Genomic DNA, 27,959 nt, shown 5'->3' with positions numbered 1-27,959 from the left:
ATAGTATCTTGTATATCAATTATATTGATGTAATGTGTTGGGTCAAAATTGTAATTGTAATTGTATTATTAAATTAATAAAAGGAATGATTATTCATGTTGTTTCAATTCGGACCCCATCTACTATTATTGTTGATCAACCGTCATCGAAATGTAATTGTTAGCTGTAAAGTGTTTGTCCGAAAATCTTTTTATCAAATATATATTAATCAACATCAACATCGGATTTAAATTATATATATTTTGTCCATACATCTCCTCTCTTTTGAAATTTGAAAATTATTTTAAAAGTTATAGATACGCATGTATTTTTAATAATTGTTCGTCTTTAATGTATGGTTGCTACATCAAATATATGCTCTTATAAAAATCAACCTTGTTCTTAAAAATATAGCTTCAAATTTTTTTTACTTCTTAGAACTCGAACCCAGGATCTATGAGTGTTTAAAAGATTTTTTCTCTGTAGCCACCAATCTTAGAATAATTATAATTAACTTTAATAAATAAAGATTTTGTCTCTATCACAAACCCAAACCCAAACCCACGAAAAATATTTTACCAAAAAAATAATAAACCAAAAAGATTTGTGGTTCGATTTTTTTTTTCTTTTGTAAGGGTAATTAATTTGTGTTAATGGCTGAGACAATAAATGGATAATGGACCTCAAGTTGAAGGACAGGCCCACAATTCCACTAGCAACTTCTAACAGAGAGTGGACTTCAAAATTCTTCTATTTATTTGTAACATATTTATATTTTAAAATGAAAACTAAAGCACTAAAATAGCTACGTGTTTTTATTTTGGTGGGATGGTAAGGTGGTTTCATTATAAACAAAAAGTCATTTTGTGGCACACAAATAGTGTCACAAGAAACCACAAAATTACAACTAAAGAACCTTGTTGGAATGAGTGACACATAAAAAAAGTCACTAGAAGTGCTACCACTCAAGCCTTTTAATGGCACTTTTTTGTTTGCCACTACAAACTTTTTGGCTTTTAGTGGCACTTTTTTCCGTATGCCATTGAAAACATTTTAAACTTTTAGTGACACTTTTTTCCGTATGCCATTGAAAACATTTTGAACATTCAGTGACACTTTTTTCTTTTGCCACTCAATCGTTTGGGCTTTAGTGGCACTTTTTTCGTATGCCGTTAAAAACACTTTGGAGTTTTAGTGGCATTTTTCTCTTTACGTCATTAAAACATTTTGTACTTTTGGCATTTTTATCCGTCTGCCACTACAAGCTTTTGGACGTTTAGTGGCACTTTTTTTTCCTACCATTACAAACTTTTGGGTATTAGTGACACTTTTTTGTCTGCCACTAAAACCATGAACTCTTAGTGACACTATTTTGTCTACCACTACAAACCTTCGGTATTTAATACACTTTTCTGTCTGCCACTACAAACTTTTGAGCTTTAGTGGCATTTTTTTAACTGCCACCACAAATTTTTGAGATCTTAGTGACACCTTTTAACAATATAAAATAAAAATTAAATTCTCAAATATAGAAATCATAATATCTTTACCACAATTAAAAGTTCGATCACATTCTAAACACATACAATCACATTCCAAACACATATTAAATGTCTAATAACTCTCAAGTCAAATAAAAACATCAATAATATAAAAAGGGAATCAACAAATATTTATATAAAACTAAAAGTTTCACCTTTCATCATCTTCAAAGTACCTAATAAGAAAAATAAAAACTTTTCGGTATGTATACAATATGGACACTAACTTGTGTAGTCGGCTTAACTATTATATAATAATATATTTCAGTGTGGAGATGCGTAATTTTCTTTAAAAGTATACTATCGTTTAATATATGATAATATATTTCAATGTAGTGGATCTCAAGAGCTTCGTGATGATTTTTGGTTAATTTCATAATTGTGAAAATCCAAAAGCATAGAAACCATTAGGTTGAGTATGTACGGAGATGGGATGTTTTTCTTTTTAAACTATACTATTATTTAATATATAATAATATATTTTCAGTATGGTGATGCATTGTTTTTTTAATATAATAATTTATTAAATAAAATATGTTTGTTAACCGGTTTCAGTGGAATGGTTCCTATGTGAAAACCTCTAACCGGTTTCTAACCATTGATTACAATTGGAAAGTAATCGGTTTCTCCAACACCGGTTATTAGCCGGTTTCGGTTACGGTTCAGTTAACCGGTTAGGATTTGCTCCTCGAGTTACAAACTAATGGCATAAACAAATTACCATTATTATTTCGTGAAGATGATGGTTAACCGAAGAAATTGTACCAGGTACTTAAAACATATAAATAAGAACAATTAGATGTGTAACCATAAAACAAAGAATAAACAATAGTTTATGAATGTGATTACCTTTATGTTCATATCGCTAAAAACCGAAGACAAGTTTGCATTGGGAATATGTTCTTGAATAATGTTCAACATAACATTGACAACACTCATTAGTTGATCAATTGTTTGTGAATTTGTTGAAGAATCACCCTTACTTTTTGCGCTCGGCATCCTTCCAACTAATCGAACGTATCCCCCTTTCTCCGGGCCTAACTTTGAGTAGTCATCATTTGAAAAATCACTTAGATATCCGGATGCGTTTGTAGAGTCACTTGCAATAGCTTTTAGTGAAGCCTAAATACAAAATAATAAAGATGAGTAATTTTGAAAAGACCAAAGCACACCTAATGTTAATAAACTATGGTTTTCCCAAGTTAGTAAATATATCACTGTTATATCTTTAAACTAGTAATGTATAATGCTAATAAACGAGCCCGAGCCCAAGGTTTACTAATCGAGCTTGAGCAAGTTTGTGAATCGAGCTCGGACTCAAATAAGCCCACTTACACCCCTACTAGAAATCAAAATATATGCTTGTTTTTCATTAATCTTTTGACTGGAAAATAAGATAGACTAATATTTCTTATGTTTGCATTGTAAGACACTATGTTAGCTACACAAGTGAAGAAGTACAATGGTATAAACTAGAAAAGAGGTAACATTTTATTGATTTATAAAATGCAATGAAATTAGTACCATTTATTTAGATTTTTATCTTATTTTTCTGTTTATTTTTTTTCATGATTACAATTATTTTATACAATTTTGGGATGTTTAGAATTCGTAATCGGTACCGAACCGAGAAATTCGGTGCGGTATTTGGTATGCGACTGTGGTATCGATACCAATTATCAAGCTCATCCCTACATAAATATACATTACCACAACTTTAGCGGCTTCCTCGTCAACAATTGTTCCATCTTTACGAGTGTGAGTTTTTATATGTAGTTCTCCTCATGTTGGACACACAACATTATTATTCATGGTCTGTAATTATGTTTAATGTTTAGTTAGGGGCAAGAAACAAAAAAAAGACAATAATTTAATTCAAAATAGCGAAAATAATACCTCTTCATGAGAAAGTCTAGCAAACGACTTTGTCCCGGTAACATGACGCTCCTTCATCTTTGGGCGGTTCGATCTTTTAGCATCACATCTCATCTGTTTCTTTCGGATTATTAACAAATTTGGACTACAAATAGAAACTATATATATTAGCATATACCTCTTACTTAATGAGTCACTACATATCAAGCTTGATAAAAGACTATGCCTTAACGAGTAAATACATATCTTCTTTCTTTTGCTCGGGAACCTTTCTCCAAACAGTATATTCTATCGATGCAATGAAAACCAAAAGTGTACCCTAGACAAAATAGCCTGTATATATTTTTCACAAAAAATTAGTTTAGAAGATAGCAAGATTAGTGGCATGTATTGAAATAGACAAGAACCATAAATCACCATTACTTTCCAAAAGAAAGATAAAATAACAGGTTGTGGGTATATTTTATCTAAACGGTGATATTTAAATTGCAATTGAAATGGATCAAACATAGTCTACTTTGAGATCTCTAGGGAAGTCAATAACTAAGATTTAATTAATTAACTAACTTATCAGATATAAACACATCATTTAATAAAAACTACGGATATGAACAAAATATATATTTTACTATATATATTATAATAAGAAAACTAATATTGGTCAAAGAAATTTTAACTAATTAACAATCAATGCCTAACTATACCTAAATAGACATTATTATAACCAGGTATACATGTACAGGGACAGTTTTGGTATAATGAATTAGAGCATATATCTACTCATACTAATATGAGTCAAATACTCAAAACCAAATTTCAATAGCCTAAAGCTTAATTTCTAATCAAAATGTAATGCAAACATCATTGCTAGCATATTAATTATTAAACAGCATGTTTGACCGTATCTACACATAATAGATTTACCTTGAGAAACACTAAGTAAACAAGCAATCACAAGAGAATAGATCATATCCGCTTCAAAAACATTACACTCGAGTATCAATTCTTTGATATTATACAAAACGTAACGCCTTATCATTCAGTAGCATATTAAACCTAACAACAATCAATTAATTCAGTAATCGATTATAACAATCAGTCAATTAAGAACTAACTAAACAGCAATCGAATGATTCAATAATCAAGCTAAACAATAACCTAACAAATCAATCATACTGTTAACCTAATTTTAACTAACAACTCAATCACAATTCAGAACAATTGCATAATCACAATTCAGAACAAATAACCTAACAACTCATATTACAGTTAAACACTTAGACCTAGTTTCAATTCATGCCAACCAATAACCTAACAACTTAATCATACAGTTAACCTAATTTCAACTAAAAGCTCAGTCACAATTAAACACTTGAACCTAATTTCAAATCGTATTAAAGTCGCCGGAAATTTGGTGAAGTGGAGAAGTTACCGTCGTCGGGGATTTGGTGAAGTGGGGAAGTTACCGTCGCCGGAGATTTGGTGAAGTGGAGAAGTTACCGTCGCCGGATATTTTGTGATGCGGAGAAGTTACCGTCGCCATTGATTTGGTGATACCGTCGACGGAGAAGTGTCACGTCGTCTCCATCAATGGTTTCGTGGAGACTTAATTTGTGCAGAACTATTATTTCGTGGTGTTTTTTAAATCTATATATTCCAATGTGTGTAATGGTATCTTTTTAAAACTATATTATTATTTAATAGATAGAGGTGCAAACACGCGGAGCTGAGCCCGAGCTCGACTAGGCTTGAGCTCGTCTCGTTTAGCTTACACAGAACTCGAGCTTGAGCTCGAGCTCGGCTCATTTTGAGCTATAATTTAAAATCAAGTTAGGCTCGTGAGTAGATTTTCAAGATCGAGCTAGGCTCGGCTCATTTACTATTTATCAATTATTTTTTTATATAATTATAATTATTTTCATATATTTTTTTCTATTTGTTAAATGAGCCAACCACGAGCACGAGCTCTTTTAAGTTCGAAAAGAGTCTCATTTATGTTCGTTTATTTAATAAGCGAGCGAACGAACGAACATGAACATAAACATAAAAGTTATTCATTTAGTTAGACAAATGAACATGAACATGTCTTGTCTATTCATTAATATTCATTTAATTATTTTTTCCCATTACAACTTAGTCTAGTTATAATAACTTTTCCGGCTCATATTATTTTTCACAATACTTTTAACTAGTTTTCGCTAAGCTATCTTTTAGTTACATTAAATCACATAAGAATTACATAATATTCATACACAAACCTATATAAAAGATCATACAGATAGATCCAAACAATGAGATTATTATTAACTTTAAATCAAATCACAAGTTTTCTTGATTTAGCAGAATATCAATAAAATAACTCATTATAGACTTTTAGGCCTAAGATCTATGTTGAGAAGTTCCATCCATTTTTTTACCATAAAATTTGTTGAGAAGAGTCGGCTCTTGTTTCAAGAAATTCTTTTAACAATCAGTTCAAGTTCAATTGCATAATTTTGTTTCCTTTCAACGGTCATTAGATTTATGTGCGTACGCAAAGCGTCACTAAAATCATAAATTAGTCGCATTAAAACTACGTGTCATTAAATGTGTGCTAAGCAAAGATGGCATACACAAAACGTTATTAAAAACCTAAATTAGTGGTACAAAAGCTTAATGCCATAAAAAACGTGTGGCATTAGATTTTTAGTGGCATACGCAAAGTGACAATAAAATCATAATTTGTGGCACTAAAACTAAGTGCCACAAAAAATGTGTTATAAGCAAAGATGACATACATAAAATGTCATTAAAAACCTAAATTAGTGGTACTAAAGCTAAATGTCATTAAAAACGCGTGACACTAGATTTTTAGTGGCATACGCAAAGTGCCACTAAAATCATGAATTAGTGGCACTAAAACTAAGTGCCACCAAAAATGTGTTATAAGCAAAGATGGCATACGCAAAGTACCATTAAAAACCAAAATTAGTGGCACAAAAACTAAATGCCATTGAAAACTTGTGACGCTAGATTTTTAGTGGTATACGCAAAGTGCCACTAAAATCATAAATTAGTGGCACTAAAACTAAGTGCCACTAAAAATGTGTTATAAACAAAGATGACATACACAAAGTGCCATTAAAAACCTAAATTAGTGGCACAAAACCTAAATGCCACTAAAATCATAAATTAGCGGCACTAATACTAAGTGCCACTAAAAATGTGTTGTAAGCAAACGAAGTGTCATTAAAAACCTAAATAGTGACACAAAACCTAAATGCCATTAAAAATGTGTGCCACTAAATGGCCTTTTTTTTTGTAGTGTTTGCCGTTTGAGTGTGAAATTGAATGTCATGGTTCAATTCTCATAGTACAATATTTAGCTGTTCAAGAAAAGAAAAACTAAAATAGCTACCCAATAGACGGGGTGCGGGAGCTAATACTAAAGACTAAGACAAAATAAACTGATACCCTATTTGAAATTGTTAAATAAGAGCTTAAGATACAAAAAAATATTTAGTTTTTAGTAGCAGGCATGCATGCCACTATAAGGAACAATGAACAAAACACATAAAACGTTTTTGTTTCAAAAGTTGAGTTAGCGTTTACGAAGATTGTTGCGCGTTAAGTTGTAGCACTGCTAATATGAGAATGCTATTCACAAGCTCTCATGTAAAAATAAGTACCGCTTCAATGCAGAAAAAAAAACTGGGACGCATGGTTATTACTTAATGAATCATAATACCAACAGCCCATGATTAGTTCCAGCAACTCAGCTAACACGTTTGACCCACAGCAACAAATAAAATGTAAAAACAACTGGCTACCGTGTTATATAATGGCAACAAACAAAAACAGCAAATAAGTTCCATCATAAACTCCTCTGAATGAAGTCCCAAATTCTTTCTTTCATGTAAACCCGATCCTTAAGAGGGCGAGGCATATGTCGTGCATCCAGGAATACCAACAATTCATAGGCCTTTCCAGCTTCTGCCAATGCATTCAGGAGCCAAGTGAGTGCACGTTCTAGTCAATCAACCCATGAATAAGCAGCAGCTTCCCCTTCAGCTTGCCCACATGGGTAACCCGGTTTGTTGTCATCAGGCATGCCCATGTACTTTTCTGTATAAAAGGAATCATATTCATACCCGTCCCATGAGGTCATAGGGGCTTCCATCTGCAACGAACAAAGTAATACTCTAGGAGGTGAATCCAGAGATTCATGAACGTACATCTACATACTTCTGCATCTGATGATCAAGCACCACCGAATGCTTTCCCTTGCTGCCGGTCAGCTTGGCCGGGCTTTGTAATTCATTCTGTGGGCCCGTTACAGGTGACACTCGAGAAGCCCATCTAGAGTTCCAGTGAAGTATATATAACCCGAGGCTTCATACCATCCAATCACCTTGTGTTATCGGTCCCTCGCAGAGCTCATTTTCGTCATGCAAATAAAGATGTCTAAATCCTGTTTTTTCACTAGCCCAAATAAAACCATTTCCTTCAACCACAGGTGCGAAAGCAATCATATTTCTTCACCTGTTTTAATATCAAATTTCATGAGCTTTAGTTTGGAAAGAGACCTGTTTAATACTTGGGCAATGAGAGTATCTCCATCAATCCAGTTGACTCTGGTCAAATATTCGTCATCAAGGTTCGTTCAGTCCGCAGCAAAGATCCATCCAACTAACAGGTCCACCATTTACCGAAACAACCCCGAGACGAGGTTTAACATTGCTCTTCTTGAGCTTCTAAACCAACTAACCTTGGTGGTCCCATTAGCGTCAGAAGTCAACTGTTTTGACTTGTTGGAAAAAGGATCCAATGCATGTAGTTCGTGATTTCTTAGCATAGTACCATCTGGAGAAAGATGTGGATCAACAATTGGGAATGTATGATTGCGTGAGAAACGTATCGTGTCGGCCCAAACACAAAGAGAAAGAATACATTACATGTGATATCACCAACGGGCATTTGGCGCAATGGTATTAGGTAATTAGGTGTATTTACGTTCAGAAAAAGACACATTACAGGTGATATAATTAATATCTTTGATGAATTGTGAAAAGAACATTAATAATATGGAACTTATGAAACAAAGCCTATTGTGCAGTGGTTTGAATAGATGATAAGCATGCAACAACGTATGCAAACAGAATCAAAGCGACTATTGAAACAAATTCCCATATCAATTAATCGTATTTTGACTTTCTGGTCAAAAGTATTCAAACTCATCGTAATCAAACTTTATTTATATTTTATTATTAAAAAAGCTTATATGCATACTAATTATTTGATTCAACATTATTAAAAGAAAAGAAGACGCCACTAGTCATATATATGTATAGATTTTTATTATGTTATGTAATTCAAAGTTTGTAATGCAACTTTATTTCATACAATTTAAATTTAAATAAATGTAAAATCCAATTGATGCTGTTTAAAATAGTATCAATATATCATGGAATTCTTTTATGGGTGATTTGCACTCTCATTTCCTTCTCCATTGGAGCCACCCAACCAACATCTTCAGAAACACCCATAGGACCACACAGGAAACTCTACCTGAATTTTAGCCTCTTGATCTAAATAAAACCCGAAAACCAAAGTTATGCTTGAATATGAATAATTTGATATCCCTCAAATTACCAGAATAAAAACAGCTTCAGCTAACTACAACTTCTTCTGGGGAGTGTTTGTGGTCCAATTTGGACGGATTATAGGTTATACCGGTAGCAACTATGATATCAAGCAAGCATTCACATTCACATTCACATGTTTTGGCATGCTGCTTGCTACATTAGGTCCATAACGGCAATGACATCATGCAACTGCCCAAACTGTAATAAAATCCAGTCCAACGCAAACATGGGATCTTAAAATGGATACAGTTTATATATATACATGCTACAGGTTACAGCACATGGTGCAGAATTGGGGGGGGGGGGTATTATTACAACTTATACTGTACAGTACACATATGTCATCCGAAACATGATTTACAATGCAGCAATAGAAGGCAGCTCGTCAGCCCCTTCCACCTGCAACAGAAACAACACATTATATTAAATGTTTAATATAAAGTGTTTTAAATAAAGATTCGACGTTTTCGCATGCACCTACCTCCGTATCTTTATTATCATGGCGAGATAGATAACGTTCCAGTGCCCCTTCCCCGTACAATATTTTCGCTCCACGATCAACAGCTTCCTCATCAACAACAACAGCATCTATTATGTTCTCCCCTGTTCTTTCATCAGGAATCTGCAAATGAAGGATCGTCTTACAATAACTCTTTTAACAAATTAATAATTCTGGCTAGTTAATCCACAAACCTCGTACATGGCATCCATCAAAATATTCTCTAACAAGGACCTCAGACCACGAGCACCTGTGTTTTTCGATATTGCTTTCTTTGCAATTAGTTTCAATGCGCTTTCCGTGTAATGCAACTTAACCTGAAAACAACCAATTGATTTATCCAAGTCAAAATGCATATAGGACAAAACATGAAAACTTACTCCATTCATCTGAAATAACTTCTTGTATTGCTTGCCTAATGCATTCTTTGGCTCGGTTAGCACCTACCAATACAATAGTGTTATTGCTTGATACATAAAAGTATGCAAAACATAATCCAAAATCTTGAATAAACTTTACCTGGACAAGTTGACCTTCTGTGAGAGCTAATAAGTTAACAAGAATCGGAAACCGTCCAACAAATTCAGGAATCAATCCGTAAGCAATGAGATCACTGCTTTCAACCTAACAAAAACATATGCCAGTAAAACTTTAGCTATTTCTACTAAGGGTTATCTGCTTTTTTGGTTACTAGGAGCAATAAAAACTGACTGTCAAAAATTTCATATATCCTTCCATTAGCTATTCAGACCATCTCCTCTTGCACTAAATTTTGTTATAACAACTTGTTCATTATTGCATAATAACTTGGAAAACGCTTACAGTTTCCAACAAAGATGAAGTGACAGCAGCAGTGGTAGCACCTCCCGTTCTCATGTTGGCCCGAACAGGTGCCCCAAACCCAATGGAAGAGTCTTGTCGTCTGAATAACACAATCATGTGATATAACACAAGTAACAAACAAACAAAGTCATAATAACACAAACACACACCTTTCTGAGACCGTTTTCTCAAGATCTATAAATGCTCCACCACATATAAACAGAATATCTTTGGTATCAATCTGCAACAAAATATTAACAAAAGGGTTTAAAATAGGTCAATTTGGGTGAAATCAAGACAAACCATATGTGTAAAAGATACAGATTCAAAATGTAAAAGTAATTTACCTGAATATTGTCTCCTCTAGGATGCTTTCGTGCCCCTTTCTCAGGTACATTGACAACCTGAAACACATCATCATGAATGGAATGCGTGCCATTTCTTAAAAATGTTATCTTTAAAAGAAAACGAGCAAAATAAAACAGCGTACAGTGCCTTCCAGCATCTTTAGTAATGCCTGCTGCACACCCTCACCCGATACATCTCTGCTAATGTTAAGACTCTCCGCCTATAAATATCAACAAAATAATTAATGAACAGATCAAAGGTCAAACACAGAGTGAGAGTAATTTTGAAGCAAAACCTTCTTTGTAATCTTGTCAACTTCATCTATATACACAATGCCCTGCTGAGCAGCTGAGACGTTATAATCAGCAACCTGAACCAAGAAAAAAGTTATCATCAAATCTCAAATATATATGGCATAAAATTTGATGACCAAAGCTTAAAAAGTAGTAGTACTGTCAAAAGCTTGTATAGAATGGACTCCACATCTTCCCCGACGTAGCCTGCCTGCAAATCTCAAAATGTTTAGTAACCTATCAACATTTGTAAAGCGGCCACTTTGTTGAATAACGTATAATAGTCGCCTGCCTGAGTAAGAGTGGTAGCATCTGCTATAACAAATGGAACGTTCACTAAGCGAGCTAATGTTTTCGCAAGCAGCGTCTTCCCTGTAATAAAAAAAAGTTCACACGTGCGAAAAAGTAAACGGAGAGTGAAAAACTGAAAATGTAAATAGCCTAACACAATTTTACCTGAACCCGTCGGGCCAAATACAAGAATATTACTTTTCTCAAGTTCTACGAAATCACCATCTACCCCCTTTTCCGCGTCAGTTCCCGAAGGCCTAACTTTCCAAGTTGTAATAAAATTTATCAAAAAAGTTACTAACAGACATATGTTTCAATAACATTTTCACATACATATCATTTTCTACAAATGTGCTTACTTTTGTGAGCTATCAATAAAGATCCTCTTGTAATGATTGTACACTGCCACAGATAGCACCTGCATCAAATTCACCATAATCACTTAAACAATCTAAAGGTATTAACTTTCAACACAAGAATTAAAAAAGAAACAACCTTTTTAGCTCTTTCTTGACCAATAACAAACTTATCCAGCCCTTTGCAAATCTCCTTAGGAGTTGGGAAACTGCTGCCCAAATTAGACCCTCCCCAGTTCCCATTCCCATCACCCGAACCGGACTCGGACGAGTTCGCGGTGGTTGGAACAATTTTAAAACCATCTCCACGAGGCTGCCAGACCTCAGGTGGATCACCACCACCACCATGAGCACTACCACCACCATACATATTAATTGATCTCCACTTCTTGAAAAACCCATAACCCTTATCAAGATTTTCACTTGACAGGAACAAGGGTTTTAAAGAGTGGTATTGGTCTAGTTTGGTAGTTGAGGGTCTTGAACAAGTGTGCATATCTTGACTTGATATTAAGCATTTCAGGTGTGACAGTGAACCCCTGGCTCTAGGTGATTTTGATCTTAGAACAACAGCAGCAGCCATATTATTATTATTATTATTGATGAAGATGAATCAAGATAATCTTTGTTGTTGTTTGTGATTGGAAAAGTGTAGAAGAAAGAGGAAGGTTAGAATCTGAATCTTGGGGGGTGTACTTTATGCATCTCAAACAGTACATTCCCTGGTTTCCAAAACAAAATATCTATAGCTGATGGTCACCATAAAAGAGAAGATACAAGATTGTTTGTGTGGTTGAAACATAATAAATATTCTGTTTATCTGCAAAACTAAACTATGGCAATAACATTTTTTAATTTTTTTCTGATAATAATTACTATACAAAATGGGCAAATTATTAATTAGAAGCATGTCTAGAAGGATTGGATCGTGTTTTTATCAATTTGGGTTTTTATAATAACCAAAAAGAGCCTTGTCTAAACAAGTGTCCTCAAATAAATTAAAAAAATATTATCTTTTAATAAAGTAAATAAATATTATTGTAGGTTGTAGTGTTGTACAAAGATTATATTGTTTTATAACTCCTTTGTTTTATTTATCTCAACTGCTTTGCTTCAAAGGTATTAAAATGGGTAAAATAGTTTTTCAGTATGGTTGAAAGTTCTAGTTATATGATTTAGCACTAAATATAAACGGTGCAGCTTGTTGCCCGCTTGCCTTCTGTTTTGATGTAATCCAATTAACAATTAATACGGCAATTTTATTGTTGATTCTCAAGTATAAAAAAAATAATAATAAACGGTTAAAAAAATTAATGTGTTTTATTTATGTAAGCTTTGCGAGAAAGTGAAGCTGCAATATAGAGCAGTGTATGAGGAAATGTTTGTTGGGAAATGTGGAGACTCGATTGGGCCCGATTTAGAAGGTTAAAGAGGCAACAAAATTAATTGTTTAATTTAATCCCATTTAAGTGTTATTGATGACATGTTATAAACTTTAGATCTATCTCTATGTAAAGTCATATCTTGCACTTTTAATCTCTCATCACAAGAGTAGAAAGCATATGCACTAAAGAAATATTGGTTGCAGCCTATGGACGTAGAATGACCCATGTAAAATCGTGTGTTTCTTGTTTATTTATTTGTTGTAGTTTGATTGTGTATGAGTATTTGCATAACCGAGATTCTAACAAATAGTATCAAAGTTTGGTCTCGTTATTACCTTTCGATCTTCCTCCAGTTCTTCGGATTTGGGTGGTCGCTAGAAAACCTATAGTTCACAATGGTCTATTACTAAATTATAAAGCAAGCGCCACTTACCACCCTAGACTTATAGCTACTAAAACATCTTTAAAACTCTAAGATAACCTAAAGCATTACTGGAAACATTTAGGGGGGCGTATACAGGCAAGTCACGGTAAACACTTAAGGGAACAATCAGGAGGGACGCTTAAGGTAACACTCAAAATAAAAAAAACAAAAAAAAACAATAAGCATAAACACTATTAGAAACGAGTATGAAAATGTTAACTTGAAACACACGTTCAGGGTACATGCTTAAAGGTACACATGCCTGGGAGTTGTGTATGCTTGGGAGATGTGCATGCCCTTTGCTACACACACCTAAAAAGAAAACTATGAAAGTTGTTGACCAAAACATGAGCAAAGACATAACTATTGCTATGAGCTATGATCATACAAATACAAAAAAAAATGTTATGCTAACGCTTATAAGACGACATCCAGTGACAAACCCAGTAATTCTTTTTATGAAATTATAAATACATAACAAAATTACGTTAATCGTGAGACCCACCGAAACACAAAGCATATATACCAATTTACATATGGATCAATTAGACCATATTTAAAACCCAAATGTAATTATAAATAAACAAATATAAAAGAATACATTAAAATTAACACTTATAGAATGAATTAGTGTTGAACACCAAAAACATAACATAAATTACTGAAACATACTTAAATTATATTATTATGTAACCATAGATAAGTTTTTGAAACTTTTACTTTCGGGAAAAAAAATTTGAAAAAAGTTTTATTATTTTGTGGTTGAACATATATCACAGTTGTATTTATACTACTAAACAACATGTCGACAAAAATAGAAAATACAAGTATTAGGGTAGTAGTTTATTATTAGCGTTATTCAACTTTCGTACGAAGTGGTTCCATGGTCTAGTGGTTAGGACATTGGACTCTGAATCCAGTAACCCGAGGTCAAGTCTTGGTGGAACCTTTAATTTTTATTTATTCTAATATGCTATTTGCTTTTAAATCAATTAATCATCTTTTTTCTGTTCGAGTGTTGGTCACGTATAGCCGTATATGATATAAACTCCAACGAATCAATCTTCAACACCCGAATATCCGTATACGATACAGTAATGATCATTTGTATTTTGATATGATTAAACATTGACATGAAGAGCATCCTTTAAAAGTGTGCATCCACGTACAACTAAAACAACAGTGTTATATGCTATGCGATTTGTTTGATTCGGTTTCATAGTCTTTACATTATTATTTTTGCAATGAGAGATTCTGGAAAGTAAGAGTTTGAAACAAACTGCTTTTGAGGAAAGGGATGTCTGCTCTTTAGTCTTTACTTGATGTTCAAGTTTAGACTACACTGACTCACACAGTCACCAAAAGTCATTATTATTAGAATATTAATATCCCTTTCCTCCACATTTGGTATTGCTTTTGGCTCTCTCTGTCTCTTTAGAATATTGTTTTAAACACTTGCAAGCACTCTCTCTTGTAGTATTTCCTTTGACTCATGACGTCGCTCCCGCTATCGTTTCCTGTTTCATTTTCCAAACCAAACCGTAAGATAGCAGACGAACTCAAGTTGGGTTCTAATAGGAGGTTGGGATTTTTGTGTTTTAAGAATGAAAAAACGAGGAACTGTAGTATCAATATCATTAACAGCTCTAAACAAGACGACGAAAAGGAAAATCTTGTTGGGTTTTCTGATGATGAAGAAGAAGTAGAAGATGATGATGATGATGATGATGATGATGATGATGAAAAGGAGTTTCAGCTCATCCCTCAATCGGGTATGTTGGTTTATCATCATTCATGTTCTACCTAATAATCTTTTACATTGTTATCAACCAACCCTTTTGAATCAGAAATGCAGCCTTTTTTTATTCTAAATTTGGATCTTGATAATTTGGCAGCCAACTAATAATTCCAAACTCTAAGCATTTAATCTGCAACTTCATATGATCACTGACAACGGACATCAATGATAAATAAATATTAATACTAGCTACATTTTTAATTTAAAACCAGAGTGGAATGGGACAACCCATGTTGTTGTTTGAGGTCTGCCAGCAAAGAGAATAGAGCAATAGCTTACTTCTATTACAAGTAACTTGTCCAAATGTGTAGGGATGTAAACGAGCCAAGCTGAGCCCGAACTCGACTCATTTTGAGCTCTTTTCTAAAACTCGAGCTCGGCTCATGAGTTGCTTTTTTAAGCTTGGGCTCGGCTCGTTTATTATTTATTAATTAATTTATATACACTTTTTATTATTTTTATATACTTTGAAAAATCACTTTTGAGCCTAAGCTTGGCTCAAGCTCATGTAGTATACCTTAAACGAGCCAAAGCTTAACTCTAGCTCGAGCTTGTTTGTGCAGTGTAAAATTAAAACTTAGAAGTCCAAAAGAGGAAAAACATAAAAATGCATAAGGCCCGTTAAGGCATGACGAGCCTAGATGAGCTTCTCATACAAGGCTCAAGCTCGGGCTCAATAATTACACGAGCTTTATTTGAGGCTTGGATTGAGCTCAAAAAGCTGCGCTCGTTTTGAGCCTTTTATCAATCTGAGCTCAAGCAGCTCGTGAGCGCCATGGCTCGTTTTACACCCCTAAAAATGCGTTCCGTTTGCAGTTAAAAACGATTTCTAATTGCATATATGATTAGTAACTGGTAGCGAACTGTGAAAACTCCCAGGTGACATTGAAGCAGGCAGCTTTCCTGCTGACAAGTTGGAAGATGATGAATTAACACCTGCAGGATCGGAAGATCTTAAAAAGGAGACATACAACATAGTATTTGTTACTTCTGAAGCATCACCATACTCAAAGACAGGAGGGTTAGGGGATGTGTGTGGTTCCTTGCCCATTGCACTTGCAGCACGTGGACATCGAGTTATGGTTGTCTCTCCAAGATATTTACACGGAGGCCCCTCTGACGAAAACTTTGCTCGCACCACCAATCTTGATTGTCCAACCAAGGTTTACTGCTTTGGTGGGATCCAGGAGGTTAATTTCTTTCACGAGTACAGGAAAGGCGTTGACTGGGTAAGTTATATAATCAGCTTTAACATAACAGAACATGTTGCAGATAATAATATTGAAATGTGGTTTCAGGTGTTTGTGGACCATCCTTGCTATCACCGTCCTGGAAATCCATATGGCGATATTTATGGTCCATTTGGCGATAACCAGGTACTAATTAATGACATAACATGTTATATTTTTATATCAACAATAACATGTTTCTCTTTTGATTAAACAGTTTCGGTTCACCTTACTTTGTCACGCAGCGTGTGAGGCTCCTTTAGTGCTTCCTTTAGGAGGGTTTACATATGGACAGAAATGTCTGTTTCTTGCTAATGATTGGCATGCAGGACTTGTGCCAATGTATGTCATCACCTCACCGAACACTCCCCTCATTTGATATCCTCGCTAATGATTTTGTTTATTAGACTCTTGGCAGCAAAATATCGTCCAAATGGAATCTATAAGGACGCTCGGAGTGTCATTGTGATTCATAATATTGCACACCAGGTACACTGTTTTCATATCCTTCAATCATGCTACTGGAAAAGTATGTGATTTTAATATTTGTATGCAAGGGAGTTGAGGCTGCATCAACTTACTGTAATTTGGGATTGCCCTGGGAGTGGTATGGAGCCTTGGAATGGGTATTTCCTACTTGGGCAAGGACACATGCTCTTGACACTGGTCAGGCGGTTAATATTTTGAAAGGCGCAATTGTGACTGCTGACCGGATATTGACGGTTAGTCAGGTACCTTCTTTTATCGAGAATAAAGACGTGTGTGTGTACAGTTACTTATGAAGTTGTTTATTAATGACTTCATGTTTCAGGGTTATTCTTGGGAAATAACAACCCCGGAAGGTGGATATGGTCTAAACAAGCTTCTGACTAGCCGAAAGTTTGTTGTGAGCGGTATGTAGGTAATATGGTGTTCTATTTCAGTATGAAAGGTATAAGCTTTGATGATAAATGCAGGAATCCCAAATGGCATTGATGCTACTGAATGGGACCCATCCTCTGATGAGTATATCTCTTCTCATTACACTGCTGATGACCTTTCAGGGAAGGTGGTCATTGCAAGTTACTTAATAAAATGTTATTTATATTTATAAAGATTATATAATAAAGATATCATTGGTCTGTATGTGAAATGAAGATGGAGTGCAAGATAGCTCTACAAAAAGAATTAGGTCTTCCAATTCGGCCAGATTGTCCGTTGGTGAGTACGCTCTATATTTATGACCAAAACGTGTGAAACGACTCCCGCTATGGTTATAAGCTTGTGAAATCTGACAGATTGGATTTATTGGGAGACTGGACTACCAAAAAGGAATAGATATACTACTCTCAGCTGCTCCAGCCTTGCTGCAAGACGATGTTCAATTTGTAGGCGTTTATTATTTTTTTTTAAATGGAGGTTATAAACTTATATAGATGGATGGATGAATAAAGATGGGATATTTTTTCAGGTTATGCTTGGATCAGGTGAGAGACAGTATGAAGAGTGGATGAGAGCAAGTGAAGCAGCATTTAGAAACAAATACCGCGGATGGGTTGGATTTAGTATCCCTATTGCTCACCAGATAACCGCAGGGTGGGTAACTGAATCACCTGTAATGAATGCTTAAGGGAGTGGGGTTGCTTTTATGATATATCTAAGCAAGTGAAATGTGCAGGTGTGATATCCTGTTAATGCCCTCAAGATTTGAACCATGTGGTCTAAACCAGCAGTATGCAATGAGGTATGGAACTGTACCAGTTGTCCATGGAACCGGAGGACTTCGAGTGAGTTAAATTCAATACGACGCATGATCTGTATTGTTTATAAACTATACTTAAACTAATAAACCTTTTGACATTCCAGGAAACTGTCAACACTTTCAATCCATTTGCAGAAGGTGAAGATGAAGAAGGCACCGGGTACGTATCCGATATCCTGCCAGTCCACATCATAAGTTATTTGTAGACCAACTGTTAATATATTTTTCTGTACTGGTTTTAACAGATGGGTCTTCTCACCATTGACAAGAGAAAGCATGTTGGATGTAAGTTCTGAAATTCAAAATTAAAATAAAATTATTAACTTTTTTTACTTGATAGTAAGATTTACGGAACGATTGGTTGATGGTTTAGGCGCTAAGGACGGCTATAAAGACATACAGGGAGCACAAGACGTCATGGGAAGGGTTAATGAGAAGAGGCATGGAGAGAGATTGCTCATGGGATAATGCTGCACTCCAATATGAGCAGCTTATCCAGTGGGCCTTCATGGACCCTCCTTACGTCACCTAATCGACGCCATCACGGGCTGCTTGGAAGTCGATTATGTTAAGAACACACCACCTTCACTATTGAATTCATGTTCATGTTTCTTTGCATCATTTTGATAAAAAAAAATAGGGATCACAAACTTTGTTTTATACGGTTTATTGGCTTACCATTCTACATAAGTTAAGCTCACTATTACACATAATGATATGAATTTTAAGTGTACATCTCCATCATAAGAGATACCAAAAGCTTGCAGAAAACGAGAAACGAATACCTACTTAGCCACAAGGTGTGAGCTTTGAGTTTCCGGCACCTCGAGGGTTTTCATCTTTCCAATCATCAAAGGCCCTTGCCCTGTCTTGGGCAGCCTCGTCATCCTCATCATCATCAGCGCCACCTGGCCTTGGCTTCCATTTTTCATTGTGCCACGAGGAGTTGGCTTCCTCTATCATCTTAGCAGTTCTCTCTTGCCATTTATTCATCATCTCCATCTCCTTCAACCCAGCCTCCTCTATGCTCATTGTTGGCAATCTAACATTTATATGAAAATTGCATCTATAAATACTCACAGTCAACACACCTTAAAAGATCATCTTTGGTAGCACTAGAATAGTATAATATAATACCTGTGACCAGGTTGGAAAACTTGTGCAGCGATCCTTTCTCTTTCACTTGTTATGCTTCCGCCCACGAGACTAGCTGGTCCAAACATGATTGGTTGGTGTTTGTGATCATGTGCCTGTGAAACCTTAGCTCTCCCTTCCAACACATCTTGGGCAAAAGTAGCACATGTTATAGGTGCTGCTGGTTTCGTGTATCGAGCTCTAGCAGCAGCATTGCGGTGCCAGTCTTCTACAGTCTTTGCACGTTCTTCAAGAACCGCCTGTGAAATTTCAGTGTCTCCTTCCTGCACACAATACAATGCTTATGAATATGATATGCTTGTGGATTTCTAAAACCATAAAAGTCCTTTTATCCTATTCTTGTATATTATGAAACTAGCTTAAGACATTTGATGATGAGTTATACCTGCTCTTGTTTTTCCTTTATTGCAGACAGCATTTCCTCCTCTTTTTTCAGCATTTCCATTAGATCAAGAGCCTACAATATAATTTAATCAGAAAACAATTAACTGAAAAATGCAAAAACGAGAGACTGGGTCAAAACTATTAAACACCGACCTTGCAGATAGCCAATGAGATTGTAGTAAGCCAAGCCTGCAAATTCACAAACAGATAAATGAATTAAAGTGAAACCCAAGAAATAAGCTTTCTAAAGCTAGAATAGCATATTTTCTTTCTACATTTCTATTAAACCTTCCCAACCCCAAGACATAGTAACTGTGTTGATGTTAAAATCATGTGTCAACGATTCTATTAAAACAACTATAGTAATTGAACTGAAGCAATTATTGGCCTTCTTCTGAATCGTGGGATAATCATAGATCAAGCATTCAAATATTAAAAGGAAATCAGATTTTATGAAAACAGATAATAATTAGTGGCTTGATGCAATAGCTAGTAATAGACAGGACGTAGCAAGTGGGCCATGATGCAATCCAGTTCATAATTTAGGATGGTTACAAATTACAAACGATTAAAACTTCAAGGAACTGTGTTGAACAACACTGGAGTCCGTAAAAGCATGTTGAGCTGTTGTTGCTAAATGTAATTGTTTGGTCACTCTAATGAAGAAGATTATACATACACACAAGTACAACAAACAAACAAACGTAATAACCAACCTCCCCTTCGATAAAAAGCTCGAAACGACCCGAGTTTTTCGAGCTCGAGTCTCAAATAAAGCTAGTTTAGTTATCAAGCCTGAGCTCGAGCCTTGTATGTGAAACTCAGTTAGGCTCGTCGAGCCTTAATGAGCCTTGTGTATTTTTTAATTTTACCTCTTTTGGACTTCTATGTATTAACTTACACTTAGCAGCCAAGCTCGAGCCGAGCTTTGGCTCGTTTAAGGTACTAAACGAGCCCGAGCCAAGCTTAGGTTCGTTTAAGGTTTTTCCGAAAATATATAAAATGCATATAAATTAATTAATAAATTATACATAAGGCGAGCCCGAGCTTGAAAAAACAACTCAGGAGCCGAGCTCAAGCCTAGTCGAGCTCGGCTTGGCTCGTTTACACCCATAGGAAAAAACTAAGGCTAACTGTGTTGAACACCATTGCAATCCCTAAAACATGTACAGCTGTTGTTCCTAATATAACAGTTCATCCAGTTTGCTGCCCTGGTCACTCTTATGAACCCAAACATACGCAAAACAAACATAATAATAACTGACCTCCCTTTCTTCTTCACCATCATCATCAAGCGCATCATCATCCCCAGCATCAACAGGAGTAGACAGGGCAGCAGCCCTAGTTGAGCGCCCACGTCTTTCTTTCCGTTCCTTTAGTTCCAATAGTTTCGACTCCGCAGCACGTTGGCGCTTGAACCGAGCAATCTAGATTCAAGTCAGCCCCTTAATTTCGTACAAAACATATAACAATCATTTCACAATAAGAAAATATTAATACGACCAACCAACTGACCTTCTTAGCCCTCTTGTCGATAGCAGTCGTATTCTGAGCTCCCGTTTCCAACTCACCTTCCGGCACAAGCTCCATCGCATCACAAAACGAAAGAAACTCCTACACGTCATTCAAACTTACACTTAACCAAAACCGCTACACGTTCAACAATTTGATAATAATAGTTAACTACTACCTTTAACTTAGCCAGTGAAGCCTTCAATATCTGTATCCTATTATCGTGTCCAGTCTTCTCTATCAATTCCGCAAGATAAAACGGGACCTATCCCCACAAAACCCACAATGGAAACCTTACATAACTCATTCGCAACATAGCTCTTAAACTAAAATTTAATTGAAAGCAGCCGAATCGTAATGATAACACTTACGAGGATATATTTGAGATTTGTGGTACTAATTTCTTCCTTAGTTTCGTTACTAGAAAACAAGCCTAGCTTGCTAATCATTTCTTCACATTGTTGCAAAGCCTCACATCCTTTTCTCAACGTTTCCTACAATTAACATATCATGATCATAATAATAATAATAATATTCATATATACATGTAAAAAATAAATAAATTATAACAATCCTGTTGGGATATGTATAGAAACCTACCTTGTCGACTGCTGAATCGGTTGCAAGGAGGTGAATCTTGCGGGCCTGGTCGAACAAAGCCGGCAAAGACATGTCTTCCATTTTCATTGATCCAAATCGATTGATTGATTCTTTGTTTCTGTGTTTCTTGTTTTTTTGATGAATCGGGTAGGAATCGGGTTGAGATTTTGGATCCGAGATGTAAATAGGAGTGACGATGGGTTTTCTTGGTTACGAACACCGACTTATCTCGACCGTCGATGTAGTTGTTAAAGCATCTTAGCCGTTCATCTAAGAGTCGGATAGGATGGAACTAATGTTTGACCCGGCTTTATTCAATCCTTCTATTCTCTAATGTATCTATCACCTAGGCCGCTTCATGAGCCGAGCCGAGCCGAAATCAAACGGCAATTTTCCGACTATTTTAGAGCGAGCGTTAAGCATTTTGGACAGACTTAGAGCCCGTTTGTTAATGTCTGAATGGAGCCATTCAGAGGTCAGGGTCTGATTCGCTCAGATTCAGACCGTTTGATTGAATTAAGCACCACCACTTAATGGTTCAGTATGGTTCAGCTTCTTTTTCTTGTTGAATGGTTAAAGAGACACAAATACCCTTTATCCTGATATACACCCTCGTTAAAAAAATCCCCCCTCCTTACTGATCTTCACCATGGTTTCACCTCCTAACCGTCGCAATCAATGGCAATCCTCTGTGTCTCAATCAATAGCAGGTATGCTCTTGATTTCTCCCATAATCACTCTAATTTTCTGTTTCTGCTTTGAGTAAGACCTTTGTTGTCATGTATGATTCAAGGATCTATCTCGAAAATATGCTTAATTTGCTAGATCAATTCGATTTTAGGCTACACGTTTGAGTAGAACATATGAACCCTAATTTTAGAACAGTAATCGAGTTGGTAATTAAGCGCAATAGACGTCAATTCTGGAATCTCAAATGAATTATAAAACAATTGGATTTCCATTTTCAAGTTTTAGCCTAATTTTTAGACAATTTCATTTTTTTCATAATGTCAATTATTTACTGATCTAACATGTAAATTTCAGATAGCTTTATCTTGCGTCTCAAATGGCAAACAGAGCTCAAATCCCAGCTAACAATTCAACACTTACTGCTATAATTGTTGAGGTGATAAAATTACTTGATTCTTGATGTTAATAATTAATTCATTTAATGCTTAATACTTCTGAATGTCTATATAATAGTATCTGATGTAGGACATAGTTTTGTATTCTTGCATGCTGGTGTTGGTAGACTTGAGGAGGATGACAAATTACCTAATTTTGAGAATCATGCAAAGAAGCTTCAACAATCAGGGCATTCTAAATAAGCGAATATCTGGTCATTTGACGTAAATGAATATGAAGTGGAAGGCGTAGATGAGAAAAAAAGTGTTAACGGGTCTCTATGTTTAGATGATGCGACGAATTCTTTTATAAAAAATGGCAAGAAGAATGTCCTTCAAAGGAAGGAAGCAGTGAGTTTTGTGATGATACATGTGAAAAAGATCCCACTAATGATGTTTGTAAGGATCGTGAGTTTGGTTCAAGATGTTACATGGTGATTTTGAATGAGGTGAAAGGGATTCTTGCAGCTGATTCGCTATGCAAGAAACTAATGTTCCTCCTAATAGAATTTGGTTGCTATTGATGTTGGTCTTTAATTCAAGTCCTGCTAGTGTTTTGCTCGAAAGGAATTCTTGGAGCAGTATATGATTTGCACGAGAACTGAAGCAAGCAATTGAGTAACTCTTAAAACATTCTAAAGCATTTTCACTAGATTAGATGCTTACTGCCATAGTTTGCATTGTCAACCTTTTTTTGTTTTTTTTTTTCATGTTTTTTAAGTTCTTGAGGTCAAGAACTCTTGATGGAGGGAGTATTTTAAGATGTCTTTTGGTTGATTATTAAGAATGTTTGTTGTAAGATGTATTTTGGTTGGTTATAATAAAATTTTGTTTTAAGATGTGTTTTGGTCGTTTATTAAGAGCTCGTAATAAACAAATATATGTTTAGAGAGGTAAAATAGTCATTCTGCATTGTCATTTAGAGGTCCAACCAAACAACACTTACTGGCTCAGAGCCTCTTAATCATTCAGACCTCTTAATGGTTCAGCACTTAATGGTTCAGCATTTGCCAAACAGCCCCTTAGTATTATCTTTCTATATATTAGAGCCGGACAAAGAGAGGTTGTGGAGGTCGACGGATTCAGACTCATTCTCATGAGAGACCCATAATTATTAAAAAAAAATTATATATGACTTATATATAATTTTGTTTTAAAGCATAAGTGTACAAATGACTCGTTGGTACAATAAAAAAGAGTGGTAGCGTATGGATCAAATTTCATTCGTTCATTTAGTTTCTAATTATTGTATTTTTATTTTTATTGAAAAACTTCTTTTGTAATTGATACCACTTCAAAGATGCATCAGTTATGAAACTTACCGTTTTCTTTTTAATATATTTAATAAGTAATATAGTGATTGTATTGAAACAGAAGATAAGCGGATAACAAAATGCATCGCTACGTCTTTTGAAACGAATGATAATGATAATTATTAAAAGACAATAATTAAAATAAATATTTTGTTGCCATTGATCTTTGGGCTAGAATGGGGCCGGGCTATGCTGGTAAAGCAATACCAAAAATAACATTATCCGACTGACTGACTGTCTGAGTGAGGTATAAAATTAAGGAAAGAAGATAAGGGTGGGTTGGATGTATGATATGATAATGGCAATGGCGATGAATTCTATGGGGCTTCAATCGTTATATTCAAATTCTTCATCATCTGTAAATTAATAATAATCCATCAACTTAACTCTCTACAATCTACACTTGCATTATTATTAATATAATTTGTCATAAGTAAGTTTGAAATAACCTCTTCAATCATCTATCTATTTCAGCAGCAGCAGAAGCTCCAGTTCAACACTCGGCGATCCAACTTTTCCATATACTCCAAGGTCGGTCAATACCCATCCATAATAATAAATATCCAAATTGTATTGTATCTAATTATTTGGTGTTGTAGGGTAACGATCACTCCCAAAACGGCGGCGTTGGGCGTCGGAGGATATGGAGGAGAAGAAAATTGGTATTTTGATTCATTATAATTAATTAATTGCACAACTAACTACTTCATGTTATTTCTTCATTCTTCAATCTATATTATATTTAGGATAAGGAACTTAGGTGGGTGGGTGTGTCTGTTCTAATTTGATTAATCCGGGTTAATCGCTAGTCCCCACCCCGCCTGACTTGTGACTTCTACAACACCGGTTCGTGTATTTAGGATAAGGGTCTTAGGTTTGTCTTGGATTAACACAATCATCTCAGGGCTAATGGCTGTAGTGATACTGGTCAATCGTTAGTTAGTTACATTATTTTAGTCAACAGGAGGAGGTTTGAATGAAACTAATTTCAATAAATTTTGTATCGAGCTTCTACTTTCCCATCAACATGACTCTGTGTCAAGTATTTTAGCATAAACTATAGATGCTTCAGGGAATGTTATTGTTGTTGTATATGTAATGCGCGTAATTTGGACTTAGTATTTGATGCAGTTTCGGAAGCGATCAATGGCTCGAGAGACTCATGATTATCAAAGACGATAAAACCGAACCAAAGGTTCTAAGAACAAAGTTCTCTTCAATTAAAATTCAATCAAAAACTACTAACAAAGAAACCTAACACCCTATTTATACTAAAAGAAAACGAGATAAACATGGAAACGAGGTAAACGTAAAATAATAAAAGATAAACTAACAAAATAAATAGGGTGTTAGGTTTCTTTGTTAGTTTATCTTTTATTATTTTACGTTTACCTCGTTTCCATGTTTATCTCGTTTTCTTTTAGTATAAATAGGGTGTTAGGTTTCTTTGTTAGTAGTTTTTGATTGAATTTTAATTGAAGAGAACTTTGTTCATAGAACCTTTGGATCGGTTTTATCGTCTTTGATAATCATGAGTCTCTCGAACCATTGATCGCTTCCGAAACTGCATCAGTATTATTTGTTCCTTTTTTGCGTTACTAATGATGATTTCCAAGTAAATTTTGGATTTAGGCTTTTCGTTTCTTAGGATGATCCATCTAAAGCTGGTATTTTTTCACTGTTGAGGATTTAAGTTTCTCATTGCTGCGGTAAATTTTGGATTTGTGTTATTAGTTTGACTTTTGTTTGCTTGCGTGAGTCCATGGGGCAGTTGAAGCTTTTTTAAATTCACAATGTTGTGAATTCAATTTCATTCTTTTATTATTACTGGTGATTTACATGAATAGCTTAAGGTTAACGGAGTAGTGACAATTCATTGCTTTGGATTCTAATTCGTTGCCTATGGTTATGTGAAGTGGAATGTTAAAAACAATTTGTAAATTCAGAGGGAAATTAAACTGGTATTTCAGCCATTTATATTTACTTGTTAAGAACATGTTGAAAATGCGTGTTCTTATGAATTTATTTTGTTACCATATGATGAGTTTGTGTTTCAGTAAACAAAGATTGTATTTTCATGGGTGAAACGGAATAGGTTCTTTGCATTGCATTACCCTGCAAAATGCAATTATGAATTTGCAGGAGTTTAATTTGATAGAGAAATGAATGCAAATGCTTATGAGTTTGCAGCATTATATGGGTAGCAGGTGAATGAATATCTTTTCAAAAGTACCTTGCAATACAAATCATAAAATGTGCCTTTTTTTTTGGGAGTATGAATTTGATCTATTTCAAACTAGAGCGTGTGAACAAATATGTTTTCAAAATACCTGATTAACCTGAAACTCGAAAAATACCCAATCAACACCCAATAAATTAGATAGTCAACTTTTATAGAAAGGTATTAGAAATCAATATTTGAAAAAAAAAAAGGACAAAATAGTTAGTAGTTAAAGATTGTACTTGGAAGAAAGAAAAACATTATTATTTAATAAAATAGAGATAGGGAATGAGATGTGGGACGATAAATAAAAGTCAGAAAATCTTTTAGAGAAAGTGATTATTCTTTAAATTATAGAGATAGATATAGATAAGCTGTTGTGAATGCTCTTATATTTTATGGTCTTATTAGTTTTTGTTGTTATGGACTGTAGACAAAGAAAGATGAGATGATTCGGTACGCACAGGAAAGAACACCATTTGTGGAAGAACAGGTGAGGGACATATGGGAGACCGGAAAGCTGGTGGGGTATGACATAGAGAGGCTGAAGCTGTGGGAGGATAATATTTTTGCTTTTGTCAACAACTTGGCTGCGGAGGCCAATGAGTTGGTGGAACAAAACAAAGATGAATATGGGGGTAAAAAGAAAGCCATTCTTCACGCGATAAGCAACAGAATGAATGAAATGGGCTTTTATCGACCAGAGGCCTACATGCGAACCGATCCCTTCAAGCATATCACCAAAATGGACACATATGACCATGAGGACGACGAGCAGTAGACCCCCCCCCCCTTGCTTCTCCACTTTTTTATAGCTCATTTGTATGCATAATTTGTTATCAATCCTTAGTTATGTAATTCAGTTATAGAAGAGAAGAGATAGGATGAACTCAGTGGCAGTGGTGTCACATCTTTTTATCAGTTTGTATTACTGTTGAAAGTAGAATCATCAAATCAAACACCATGATCTTAGATTCAAATTAATTGTGGCACAAATACTTGATTTAGTAATCAAATAGTAGGATTTTATGACAGTTTGAAAAACACACTCTAATCTCTTAAACGCTCAAAACCTGTTTTTTATTTTTTTGATTTTAAGAATAGTTTTGTTGACTTAAGAGCATTCTCAACCCATCCCCTATAATTTTTGGGGGGGGGAGGGGGGGGGGATTTGTAAATTATAGGGTGGGGTTGTGAGTGGTTGTGAGTGTAAATTATAGGGTGGAGAGAGAAAATGTAGTGATTTTTTATAAATTTGAGGGAAAGGTAGTGATTTTTTATAAATTATAGGGTGGAGAGAAAAAACTGTGATGATAAAAGTATAAAAAAAATATTATTTAATTAAACTGTAGAGAGAGATGTGGTGTTAGAGCATTCCCAATGGATTATCTAAATTATGTGAGGGGGTTCTCCATTTTTTAGAGATGGTTAAAAATGGTTGTGAG

At 35.0% G+C, this 27,959-nt stretch overlaps 4 protein-coding genes, 1 non-coding gene and 1 pseudogene across 6 annotated transcripts; 3 read left to right on the top strand and 3 right to left on the bottom strand.

Moving 5' to 3' along the window:
- Nucleotides 1-7,407: 7,407 nt before the first annotated feature.
- Nucleotides 7,408-8,286, bottom strand: LOC143613746 (uncharacterized; annotated as a pseudogene).
- Nucleotides 8,287-9,318: 1,032 nt separating this feature from the next.
- Nucleotides 9,319-12,221, bottom strand: LOC143613735 (CLP protease regulatory subunit CLPX1, mitochondrial-like). The gene is made up of 15 exons (XM_077087368.1): nucleotides 11,768-12,221; nucleotides 11,632-11,690; nucleotides 11,438-11,529; nucleotides 11,274-11,353; nucleotides 11,142-11,192; nucleotides 10,984-11,058; nucleotides 10,831-10,908; nucleotides 10,688-10,744; nucleotides 10,511-10,581; nucleotides 10,341-10,440; nucleotides 10,038-10,142; nucleotides 9,899-9,961; nucleotides 9,713-9,835; nucleotides 9,501-9,641; nucleotides 9,319-9,418 (listed from the first exon to the last, which is right to left on the bottom strand). Exons 1-15 carry the CDS (start codon nucleotides 12,209-12,211, stop codon nucleotides 9,377-9,379), a joined length of 1,581 nt encoding a protein of 526 aa, XP_076943483.1. The 5' UTR covers nucleotides 12,212-12,221; the 3' UTR covers nucleotides 9,319-9,376.
- Nucleotides 12,222-14,314: 2,093 nt separating this feature from the next.
- Nucleotides 14,315-14,386, top strand: TRNAQ-CUG (transfer RNA glutamine (anticodon CUG)). Its single transcript has one exon. It is a non-coding gene; the product is annotated as a tRNA-Gln (tRNA).
- Nucleotides 14,387-15,942: 1,556 nt separating this feature from the next.
- On the top strand, nucleotides 15,943-18,411 carry LOC143613745 (soluble starch synthase 1, chloroplastic/amyloplastic-like). The gene is made up of 12 exons (XM_077087373.1): nucleotides 15,943-16,464; nucleotides 16,534-16,611; nucleotides 16,682-16,806; nucleotides 16,872-16,953; nucleotides 17,022-17,195; nucleotides 17,276-17,357; nucleotides 17,421-17,512; nucleotides 17,602-17,664; nucleotides 17,742-17,831; nucleotides 17,915-18,039; nucleotides 18,122-18,230; nucleotides 18,310-18,411. The coding sequence occupies exons 1-12, from the start codon at nucleotides 16,315-16,317 to the stop codon at nucleotides 18,409-18,411; spliced, it is 1,272 nt and encodes a 423-aa protein (XP_076943488.1). The 5' UTR covers nucleotides 15,943-16,314.
- On the bottom strand, nucleotides 18,389-21,945 carry LOC143613748 (PP2A regulatory subunit TAP46-like). 2 transcript variants are annotated; one of them, XM_077087375.1, is made up of 10 exons: nucleotides 21,857-21,945; nucleotides 21,628-21,750; nucleotides 21,435-21,521; nucleotides 21,260-21,358; nucleotides 21,010-21,171; nucleotides 19,898-19,933; nucleotides 19,746-19,817; nucleotides 19,343-19,623; nucleotides 18,995-19,247; nucleotides 18,389-18,497 (listed from the first exon to the last, which is right to left on the bottom strand). In XM_077087375.1, the coding sequence occupies exons 1-9, from the start codon at nucleotides 21,941-21,943 to the stop codon at nucleotides 18,995-18,997; spliced, it is 1,200 nt and encodes a 399-aa protein (XP_076943490.1). In that variant the 5' UTR covers nucleotides 21,944-21,945; the 3' UTR covers nucleotides 18,389-18,497. The 2 variants fall into 2 exon arrangements, with proteins under 2 accessions (XP_076943490.1, XP_076943489.1); XM_077087374.1 differs by lacking the exon at nucleotides 18,389-18,497 and having other exon boundaries at nucleotides 18,930-19,247.
- Nucleotides 21,946-24,578: 2,633 nt separating this feature from the next.
- Nucleotides 24,579-27,430, top strand: LOC143613730 (protein PLASTID TRANSCRIPTIONALLY ACTIVE 7-like). The gene is made up of 4 exons (XM_077087366.1): nucleotides 24,579-24,651; nucleotides 24,771-24,824; nucleotides 24,893-24,955; nucleotides 26,948-27,430. Exons 1-4 carry the CDS (start codon nucleotides 24,586-24,588, stop codon nucleotides 27,293-27,295), a joined length of 531 nt encoding a protein of 176 aa, XP_076943481.1. The 5' UTR covers nucleotides 24,579-24,585; the 3' UTR covers nucleotides 27,296-27,430.
- The last annotated feature ends 529 nt before the right edge of the window (nucleotides 27,431-27,959 follow it).

Source organism: Bidens hawaiensis, unplaced genomic scaffold, assembly GCF_021521415.1.
Source record: "Bidens hawaiensis isolate Kalapana, Puna unplaced genomic scaffold, B.hawaiensis_p1.1 tig00038089_1, whole genome shotgun sequence".
Taxonomy (NCBI): domain Eukaryota; kingdom Viridiplantae; phylum Streptophyta; class Magnoliopsida; order Asterales; family Asteraceae; genus Bidens; species Bidens hawaiensis.
The sequence above is the reverse complement of the archived record's forward strand: the minus strand, read 5'-3'. Positions and strand labels throughout refer to the sequence as shown.